Raw genomic sequence first — 11,966 nt, forward strand, 5'->3', positions numbered from 1 at the left:
TTAATTTATATATTATTTTTGTTTCTTGACTTTCAAATGTTTTTTTGATTGCTTGTCTTATTTGTCTTAGTTTGATAAATATGAAATTTATGTTTTGTAAGTAATGAATTTAAGTACATTTGACAATATTTTTTTATTTCTCTTTAGGAAAGACCATAATCCAATTCTTTGTGATAACTGTAACTAAATTAAAAAAATTAAGTTCCCCAAAATAATTAAGTGTTCATATTTTCAGCTCCATTGCATACAGAACAGAAACAAAGGCCAAAACCATTTTTTTAAATGGCAGATTTTTGTTGGCTCAAGGTAAAGTTAAAGTAGTTATCTTTGAAAATGGTCAGAAATAGATGATGAAGTTTTAAGGATGTTCATAATTTATTAAAATCTTTAAGTAGTGCAAAAATCAGCCAAATCACTTGAGGTTGCATCCCCTGGATGTTTTCACATGGACTTGCCCTATTGTTGTTGTGAAAAAACAAATTTCTATTATCCATTAGTTATTTATTAGACTTACTTTATCATTGAAAAAACTTTTATCTGACTCTTTGCAGATAATTACCACTATATACTCTATTCATCATCAGACAATTGAAATGAAATTGGGTGTTGACATTATTTCTCCAGACATGTGATGGTTGTGTTGCACTTCTTGTTATGAGCTCATCTGATAGTCCATGTTTTTCGGAAAGTGATCATCAAACATCTGAAACTACACTTGAAAATAATGATCTTGGTAAAGAATTACTGGAAGCTTCCAGACTAGGAGATATAAGTCGTGTTAGTAGTTTGATGAGTAATGGAGCACCACTTACTAATGATTGGGTAAATATAGAATTTAATTTTTTATTTAAAATTTAAATTCGTTGTAATATTTAAAGTAAAAGATGAATTTTTTTTCTTATGTTTAGTTAGGAACAATGTTATGTTATGTTATGTTTAGTTAGGAACAACACCATTACATCTTGCCTCTATATATGGTCACACTTCAGTTGTTGAAATTCTTATTAAATCTGGAATAAGTAGAGATGGGCGTAATAAGGTTTATTTAATTATTTTTTCAGTTTTGAATGTTCTTTAAATTTTGATTATGTATTTAATTTTATAATTGAACTCATGAATGCATGCAATAGAATTGAGCTCAAGCTTTCATGCAATAGAATTGTAACAGATATTTTATGAATAGGTCGATAAAGCTCCTTTACATTTTGCATGTCAGCATGGTCATTTTGAAATAGTCAAGTTACTTGTAGATAATGGCGCTAATATAAATTCTTTGGATATGGTATGTGTGACATTGTAAATTGTTTTAAAATTAATCTGCATGTTATAAACTTACATAAGGGTTTAAAAGATTTTATTTTTTGAAATATTGTAAATCCTAATTTTAAAATTTAGACATTTTTGAAAAATTACATTTTAGTTAAAAATGACTCCATTGCATTGGGCAGTTGAAGCAAATAATTATGAAATTTGTTTACTACTTCTCAAGATGGGTGCAAAGACTTCTCTGCAAAATAAAGTAATTAAACTTTTCAAATTTTAGTTCTAATTTTTGATAAGGATGAAGTCAAATTAAAATGGAAATAATGAAGAAGGATCAAATTATTATTAAAAAGTTTCTATTTTAATGTTTAGTTTGGAAAAACTGCATTTCAAATAGCCAAAGAAAAATCATTTTTGTCAATTGCTGACTTGCTCTGCGTTAAGGAGGTAATTTTTTTCATAAATATCAAATAAAATAATAAGCAAATATGATGTCGAATAAGCAAATATGAAGTCAAATAAATATTAGGCAAATAAGGCATTTGAAAAATAATATATTTATAATATATTTAGTAATAATACATTTATTATATATTTAGGCTCTAGCCTTAACAACTTTCAATCTTTAAAAATTACAAAATCAATTACACTTTATGTTAAACCATTAAATTTAACTGAGAAAATTAATTAAATTTTATTGTTTTTTAAAAAACCACAAAAATGCAATTTAATAGACTGGAATGTTTTTTATTTTATTTTGATAAAATTAAGTACATACATACATACATTTTCCATTCAGATTTTCTTTAAAAGTTTCCGTTCAGAAATATTTATCGAGCCCAAATAGCCTTAAATAAAGGTTTAACAGAAAATTATGATGAATGTTGGTGAAAATATAAAAAATATTGCTCAACATTGTTGAGCTTTTATATTTTCTGCTACCTTTTTTGTTGAAAGAAGCTTTTTATTTAAGTGTTGTTGAAAAAAGCTTTTCAGTGTTTTAGAAAATATTGGAAAAACTTTTTTAAAATGTTCTCTGTTAATTGTTAACTAATCACAAAATTTTTTGAAGATCCCTATATCTGGTCTGTTAGATGGTTTAGAAATATTGCCATGTTTATGAAGTTGTATCTAGTGAGTTTTTAAAACTATACTAGGTACAACTTCATAAACAAATTGCATCATACAGTGATTCTTTAGTTTTCTTGAGTTTGCTTCTTTGTATAATTTTCTGATTTTAATTAATATTTCACAAAGTTTTTTAAATTTTTTGATTGCATTTTGTGTTTCAATAGTTATTGAGATTTGTGCTAATTTGATTTATACTTTAATTAATATAAGTGTGTGTGTATGTGTGTGTGTGTGTAATGGATGTTTATATATATATATATATATATATATATATATATATATATATATATATATATATATATATATATATATATGTATATATATATATATATATATATATATATATATATATATATATATATATATATATAAACATCCATGCAAACAAAGAATAATTTTGCAGACTAGACTACTAGATTCACTTCTGAAAAAAGCAACAGAATGCAAACAAATTTTAATATTTCAAAAGGTTTGGTTTAAAATTATATCCAGATTTAACATCAGATTATGATAAACCACCTAACTTAAAATACCTAAACTTAAATAGATAACTATCTGGTTTTGCGCGTTCATTGTAATTTTATTCTTTTTTTAATATTGGTTGTTTTTTTTATTTTTTAAAAACTTATGTTTCTTTTTTAGATGAACATTAATGGTATGTTTTTTTTTTTTTTTTGTTATTAAACTTTCATTTTTGAAAGTAGATAAATATTTAAATTACTTGTAATATTGTTTGACTTTCTAATATACTTTGAGTGATCTAGATAAGGCTTTGAATGATCTAGATAAGGCTTTGAGTGATCTAGATAAGGCTTTGAGTGATCTGGATAAGCCTTTGAGTGATCTAGATAAGGCTTTGAGTGATCTAGATAAGGCTTTGAGTGATCTAGATAAGGCTTTGAGTGATCTAGATAAGGCTTTGAGTGATCTAGATAAGGCTTTGAGTGATCTAGATAAGGCTTTGAGTGATCTAGATAAGGCTTTGAGTGATCTAGATAAGGCTTTGAGTGATCTAGATAAGGCTTTGTTTAGCTATCATAATCGTAAATGAAACAATCCAAATGATTAATTTTACTTTCGCTTTAAGTTTTTAAAAAGTTTTTTTTGCGTAAATCTTGATAATGATAAATTTAAATAAAAATCATAAACAAAATTCCAGGATTTGAGTTTAATAATCCAAAAGGTTACTATTTTAGTTCCTCAAAAATGATAGATGTTATTATCTTAACTTGGAAAATAAAAATAATGGCTGGCTAATTAGAGCAGTTGGCATCTAGATATAAAGAATTTTATTTATGGCAAAAACTATTTTTTGTTGGTGCCTTTTATTTGAATTTAAATAGGCATTCTAACGCTTCAATTATACAAAATATATTAGAACAATCTAAAAGAATTTAATTTATACACGATACATCATTTAAGCTTTTACAAAAAAAAAATGTTTTTATTTTTTTTTAGCATCATCATACCAAAGATTAGACGATTTTGCCTCCACTTTTAGTTGTGGTAATGTAACAAGTACACATTCTACTCACATATCAAAGTTGATTGAAAGTAGTTCTCAGCTCCAGACGGATAAAGTTGCTCATTCCATTTATTTGCCTGCATCAAATATTCATATTCCTCTTAAAATGCCATCTGAAATTGCTGCATTATCTAAAGACAGTTTTAATCCAAATGTTCTGCACAGTGGAATTCCAGTTATCACTTCACAAGCATTAAGTATGCTTCCTCCAAATATCCAAGCAATTCCATTAAATGTAAGTTCTACTTTAAGCAATCAGCCAATTTCACTAAACAATACATCAAATATCATTGGCAATAATAATATTTGTTGTCCAGCTTCTCAAGCATTCACGGCATCTTTAGCACAAGCTGTTAGTCATTCATTAAACAATTACAATACTCAAACAAACATGTGCCCTCCAAGCATAATTCCAACAGTTCAACCTTCAACAGTGTTGACCTCTAATTTTTTGCAAGAGCCTACTGTTCCTATAAATATTCCTTTCAGTCTGCTATCCCAAATAATTGATAGTGGTGTTAAACTGTATGCTCGTCAGTCTGTATCAGAATCAGGAATGGGGTTTGTTGGCATAGATACACCAATGGGAACAATACCCATTTTACCTAGTAATGTTGAAGATGGACTTCAACTCATAGCTGTTGGTAACGAAAGTAATACACCATCTTCTTTAGTTTTTCCATGCTCACACTTACCATCTGCAGTTGATTCACTTCCTCAAATAAGTCATAACTCTACTCCATTGCATTTTCGATCACATGGTTTTTCACAATATCCTATAGGAACTCCAATGGGAGCACCTAGAATAAATACGATGGGTAATGTTGGATTTGACTTTCCTAATTGTACACTGGAAAATAAAAGTACCCTTGAAGGGAGTTTTCAGCTGTTTGCTGGAAATGAAAAGGAAAAAGTACCTTCAATGATCTCATATTATCCTGCTTGCTCTTCGAATATTCAATTGCAACAAGTGATATCTAATCAGTCAGCCCCCTTACTGCTTCATTCGCATTCTACAAACATTGTTCCCATACATCATTCTGGTTTATTTTCTGGTCAGCATGGAACATATCAATTATCAAATAATATTTTAGATCAAAAGAACATTGTTACGCAAAGTAATTGTAATTTGTTTGGTTTTTAAATTTCAAATGTTCTTTTATACAATATTCTGAAACCTAACTTATTTTGGGTTTTTTTAGGTCCGACTCCTGTATTTTTTTCAAATGGTTTGTGTCTTCAGCCTTACATCAAGCAGTGTTGCCATCCAATACTTCCGCCTATTCAATCATTGGATTTATCATTGCAAAATCACGTGCGTCCAATTTACGTTCCTGTAAACAACTCAATAGTTAATCAATTGTCTCTTTTTCCTTATTCTGGTCAATCTATTTTTATGCCCTCTGTTTATTCTGCAGATTTTTTACACCAGACCTCTTCACCATCAGTGTACAAAGTATGACTATTTTTTATGTTGTAAATTTTTTATTTTTTTATTTATCAATGCAATTATTAAAAGTGGCTATAGACATAACTTAAAAATCCAATGTCTTGGAGTACTTACTTTTAACAAGTAGGAGTACTTGGGTAAATGTCTCACTAAAATCTCATTGTTTTGTATTCAGTATTATGTGGTAGTAACCATATTATCATAAAATGTCTTGAGTAAAAACACTTTAAATAATTGAAATATTTAGTATAGTTGTAATATTTATTATCAATTTTTTTCTTAATATATATATGGTAAAGGCTTTTGTGTTTTTCCTCTCTGTCAGTTTGTTTTAAACTGTTTTAAATGCAGTTGGTATGTTAAAGCATACTGATTTAAGCCACTGTAAAGTTTTTCTTTATTTTAACTCTGAAGCACCAACCTTGTCAAACAAGGCAAACAACAACAAAAAATGGTATAAGTTCATTATCTTAAATTTTAATGATCATTTGACTTTGATTTATTTCTAAATAGACAACTATTGAGCAATTATTTTATCTTCAATCGGGTCATGTACAAACGCTTTTTTGTCTCGCTTGTCATATTTAGTATTATTACTGGGTCAAGAGGTAGAGAAAAAGAGGGGAATCTTCTTCACTTTTGAGAAAGAAAAAAAATTTTAAAAAAAAAACAGATCATTATTTTAAGTTCAATTATTTTTACTTCAAATTACTTTACAAGTAGAGAGTAGATAGAAAAGCATTTCCAGGCATTTTGTTAAATTGTAAAATAAATATTTTCATTAACAATGGCAGAAGTTTGTGATTCTATATTTTTTAGACATAATTTTAATCTCATATTTGCTCCATTTTTTTTCTTCTATTGGAGCATGTTGTCGTTACTGCACCGTTAGTCGTGTTATTCAACGTTTTTCTCAAACAAAATCGATCAAACGCAAATCTGGTGGTGGAAGAAAAGAAGGTTTTAAAGATATAAAACTAGTTAGAAAACTGGTTAACAGTTTTAAGAATAACCCAAGCCTTTCAATAAGGGAACGCGCAAAAACATATGGATTTTCTCATAGTTTTGTTGCAAAAGTTATAAACAAACATGTTTTCATTCTTTCAAAGCACAAAAAGTGTCCAACCGTTCTGAAAATCAACAAAAAAGTGCAAGAACCCGCGGCAGAAAGTTGTATGACAATTTTATTTCTAAAAATTTCTGTATTATTGAAGACGATGAAACTTATATCAAGTACGATCATCAACGAATTCCTGGTGGTGTTTATTATATTGCCAAATATAGAGGAAAAATAGAAATTTAAATACACAAAACACAAGTTCGTTAAAAAAAATTTGATTTGGCGAGTTATTTGCAGTTGTAGCAAAAAATCAGCACCTTATATTTCTCAGCCCACACCTTCTGGTCAAATATATGTTAAAGAATGTTTACAAAAACGTCTTTTAACTCTCATTAAATCACACAATAACAGATCTGTGTTCTGGCCTGATTTAGCTTCAATTCATTATTGTAAACTAGCTATGGAATGGTATAAAAAGAATAATGTGAAATTTGTGCCTAAAATAGAAAATCCTCCAAACTGGCCAGAATTGAGAGTTATTGAAAAGTACTGGGCTATTATTAAAAGAAAAATGAAAAAAACAAAAAAGCTTTGCAGAAACATTAAAGATATTAAAATATCATTTAAAAAAGCATTAAATAGTTTTAATTCTTATTCTGTGTGCAAGCTTATGGGTACCACTAAAGCAAAAGCTCGAAATTTTATTAGATTCCCACAGGAATAATTAATTTTTTTTTAATGTTTGATCTTAAATTATTGTATTAAAATTATTACTTGGTTCGAAATAAAAATTGAGGAGTACTTTTTTTTAGTTGTTTTTCTACTTTTACATTTATTTCGTGTACACGCTTTAAAGCTCTAAATTTTACCCCGCAGTTAATCTTTACCCCGTAGTACCCCGTAGATATCTGTACCAAACGTATGTACATCATAACTAGTCCATTTTACAATTATATATGCTTTTTGTGTTTTGGTTTTGTTATATTGATAATTATTCGTTGTTGTTTAATACAGTTGTTATTTTTTAATACTGTTCGATTAGTGAGTTTTTTTCTTTATATTTTTTTAAATTTTTTTTAGTCCTCTGTTTCAAAAGAGACATCTACAGAAAGTATATTTCCTTCAAATTAAATTAAAAATGCTTTTTTAAAACGATACTACTTTGCGTAAATCAGTGCTAAATGAAAACTATCTGCAAAATGGCAATGAAATGATTTTGTGATGCTAATTTAATTTGACTGTAAATGATTTAGACGTGCGTGTTAGTCAAGTGTTACGTCGTCAAAGTTACGAAGCAAAAGTTACAACGCCAAGTGTTACGACGGTATGGTATAAAAATAGAAGTCAAACTTTTAGCAATTTTTTAATTATATTTTTTAATTAAATTTTTTAAATTTTTTATTGACTTTTGTTCGAATTTTTTTTCTCAGAAGTAAATATTTTTCTACTCAGATTTTATAATATTTATTTTTTTATGTTTTGTATAAAAAATCGATAGAATACTGTTATTTAATAAAAGTAAATAATTGAAATACGTGTTTGTATTATTTTTCATATTATAAATACTACGTTTTGAAAATACTTCATATTTTGAGTTTTACTAACTTATTTAATTAGGTATTTATTAATAAGTCTTTATAAAATAATGATTTAATTTTTTCGTACATATAAATAAATATGTGCATTTTGATGATAACGGACATGTAGGAAAATCATAAGTTGATACCGAAATTAATGTAGGTTGACTTTTATCAAAGTGTTACGCGATCAGTTATTTAAAAAAATATTGATTGTCGGGATAAGCACTTACTCATATACGTGAATGCTGCATTTCAATTTTGCTTGGCGTACTCAATTAATATGCGCTTTATCTCCTTTATCTATTTGTAGGGTATACGACAACAAAAGATCAAAGAATATTATAATAATATAAATTTTTGAATTATATTACTTTTGAATTTTTTATTTTAAGAAAGATTATAATGATTTGTTGCTTTATTTCGTATCATCTATTTGTTGTTTTATTTCGTATCATCTGATTTTTACGTTTAACGCTACGAATTTTATTTATTATTACCCAAATGTGATTATTTGTGTTCCAAACATCAATGTCTTGAAAGAATTATCGCTAATAATGTCCGAAACAAATCGCAAAAGTCTGAAGGAAATTATTCATATTTTGAAATAATGCTATAATGTTGTTATCAGATAAAAAGAGGTTAGTGTGATCTGCAAACGTGACAGCGATCAAGTTCGAAGCTTTATGTAAATCATTGATGTAAATAAGAAACAGAAGGGGTTTAAGTATAGAAACCTGGGGAACACCAAAGGTTATATTTAATAGATCGGATGAGTCAGTTAAATTACTATAAACAAATAAACAGCTTTTAAAGTAACAGTAAAAAATTTCCTTTAATTCCATAATATTCAAGTTTTTTAGGAGAATTTTATGATCAATTGTATCAAATGCTTTTGATAAATCTATGAAAACTCCCAACGTGAGTTGAGAATTTTCAAAAGATTCAGAAATATTGCGAGTAGTTTGGATTATTGCATGCTCTGTTGAGTTATTTTTTTAAATCCGTATTGATTAACATGCAGTATATTATTTGAAGAAAGGTGATCATAAATTACGTTAAATGAAATTCTCTCTAAAATTTTAGACAAAACAGAAATTGGATGATAATTAAAAACATTGGTTGCATCGCCAGCTTTAAAAATTGGTGTCGCTTTAGCTTTTTTTAGAAAATCAGGAAAAACGCCCTGTTTTATTGAACAATGTAAAACTTTAAATAGTACATCTTTTAGGGGTTCATAATAGTCGATGACAACATTATTTTATCATGATCAACTAATTTATTACACTTAAGCATTTTAAAAGATTGCTGAAAATCTTCATAAGATGTTAAGACCGAAGTCTTAACATCTTATGAAGATTTTCAGCAATCGGAAAATCATACTTATCTATTTTATTAGTCACAAGAAGAATTTTATTAGCTAGACCAGGGCCAACAGAAACAAAAAATCTATTTAATTCATTACTTATTACAGTTGGATCAGAAGAAAATTCATCATTAATTCTTATAGTTTTGGGCAGTGAGCACGGTTTTATTTTCTGCCTGCCAGTACGTTCTCTAAGAATTTCTCTTGTGCGTTTACAACTATGCTTGTTCATCTCAAGTAAATTAGAGTAGTAAAATTATTTTTAATTTTTCCTTTGTCTTTCAATCTTATCTCAGAAGTTAGGCTCTTGAGACTTATACAAAATTTTCAACAGTTTTATTAACAAAGGTAAATCAAACATTCCATTTTTAATTCATAGGTTTGATCTTATTACTTAATACAAGAATAAGGCAGATATTTATATAACTTATTTTTCAATTCGATACTTGAATCCTGCCATTCCAGTTAAACAGATTAACCCGTTGTTAGACATTCAAGTCACTCCAGTTTTTGTTGCTGAAGTTCTCAATTAAACTCTTCTACAGCTTGTAGGCTCAGGTTTTGGTTAGGGTATTGCTTTTAATAAAAATTTATTGCTGGGTTCATGGTAAGAGTATAGTTTTCCATAAATTTTATGCGTAAAACATGACTCATTTTTTACGGACTTACTTAAGGAGGGAGGAGGGTGCTATAAATAGACGCCCGCCTTTAATTAACAAATTTCTGACATACCAACTTGAGTCAAATAACTTACTATCTAAAAATAAATACGAATTTTAATTTTCTTGTTCTACGGCTGATTTGCTAACTGCTGTGACTGAAAGATCCTATCGAGCATTAGATAGGGGCGACGGGGCAAGAGTTATTTTAAAGATTGCTTTTGACAAATCTAAAGCTTTCGATAAAGTTTTTTCTCCATAAGTTTACTTCACATGGTGTATCTTGCAGAAGCTTGTGAATTTAACAACAACAAAACTCAGTTATTCACTGCAAAATATCTCAATATAGTTGATAGTAATGACGTCTTCTTGGATTATTATTCATTACTGACCTCTCATATACAAGCCGTTGCAAAGCTAGCATCTGCTAATGTTGCTTTTCTTTATCGTGCTTGGCATTATATTACTCTTAATTTTCAGATTAAATTATTTTAATTTTAAGGAGACATGGAAAACAAGAGATACTCAAACCGCTTACGTGTATCGTATCTGTACGTTTTTGGGTAACCCTCTACCCCTACTTGCGCACGCACTTTTTGAAAGACCCCTAATCGTTTTCATCTTTTTTCGGTTTGATAGCATTATGTAATATTTTAAAAATACCCATTAATTCATTTTGTTTAACTTATTTTAACTTTTGATTTTAAAAGTTTTAGGTTCCCCAAGAAGACCTAACAGTCTTGTCAATTAACCTAGAAGCATAACCAATAAAAAGGAAAAAAATTGGGTAGTAGTAACAGTATTGAAAACAGCCAAATTGAATAAGCTCGAAAGGAGACTTTCTGGAATAGAATTGAAATAGAGAATAAAACCGAAATGGTAAACAAAGAAATGTATGTAAAATATGGAAAGCAGAATAAGGATGAAATAGCTCAAGTTCAAAAAGGGACTTTTCGTAATAATATCGAAATAGAGCCCAAAAAGATTTTTTGAATTTTAATTGATAGACTGCCTGCCCAAACCAAACTTTAAGTCGATGTATCAGCACTCCTCGTATGTTCTACCTATTTGTCAGTCGGTGTAGCAACACTCTTCGCATTTTCTACCTCTGTGCTTGTTTTTCGATACTATTCATAAATTCAAGTTTCGATATTATTTCGTATAGGCATTTTCGATACTCCTTCTAAATGAATTTTGATTTTTTTTCTCTCTTCGAATTAATCCAAAAAAAATGTTTCGATCAAAAAAATGTCGATCTTAATCCGTTTTTCGATCAATTTTTTTTTAATATTATTTTGCTCCCATCTATCCCATCACTTGCTTATTCAAAAAAAATTGCCCCAATTATTCAATACCTTCAGCTTAATTTGACTACCTGCAATTTTTCACAATAAAATAGATTTTCCTATTTTTTCAAATGTATTTTTTAATCGTTTTATTTAAAATATATCTTTAAAACTATAACTAAACATGTTTTAAACTAAACAAAAAAGACTGACAAAAAAGATTTAGATTATGTGGCTGAACTTTAGACAACTTTAAAACCTGATATTAGGTCTTAATGAGGGTAAAGCGTTAATAAAGGTAGACCATGCAATTTACAGGTAAGTCGTATGGCTTACCTTATGTAAGTAAGCTAGATATGTTGTATGTGTAAGTTATGAATAGTATAGGCAAATTTTGTATCAGTTTTAGAATTAGATATTTTATTGAAAACCATTAAAAATAAATGAAAAATATAGAGGTAAAGTGAACAAAAAGGTCTAATTTGCAGCAGCTGATTAACCGAGAAAAAAGATACACAAAATATCGATATACTTGCAGGTTTAAGATGACCAAAGTTATTTGATTGGTTTTTACTTTTACTTAAATTCTTTTCAAAACTCACTTACACTTAAACTGTTGAAGCGGGTAATGATGTGCTTTAATGAGCTG

The 11,966-nt window shown here is 28.2% G+C and overlaps 1 protein-coding gene across 1 annotated transcript; it reads left to right on the forward strand.

The window, feature by feature from the left end:
- Positions 1–340: 340 nt before the first annotated feature.
- LOC101234786 (putative ankyrin repeat protein RF_0381) lies at positions 341–8,008 on the forward strand. The gene is made up of 9 exons (XM_065812899.1): positions 341–822; positions 941–1,039; positions 1,184–1,282; positions 1,421–1,519; positions 1,636–1,710; positions 3,037–3,049; positions 3,853–5,037; positions 5,122–5,375; positions 7,510–8,008. Exons 1-9 carry the CDS (start codon positions 655–657, stop codon positions 7,558–7,560), a joined length of 2,043 nt encoding a protein of 680 aa, XP_065668971.1. The 5' UTR covers positions 341–654; the 3' UTR covers positions 7,561–8,008.
- Positions 8,009–11,966: the final 3,958 nt, after the last annotated feature.

Source organism: Hydra vulgaris, chromosome 12 (assembly GCF_038396675.1).
Source record: "Hydra vulgaris chromosome 12, alternate assembly HydraT2T_AEP".
Lineage (NCBI taxonomy): Eukaryota > Metazoa > Cnidaria > Hydrozoa > Anthoathecata > Hydridae > Hydra > Hydra vulgaris.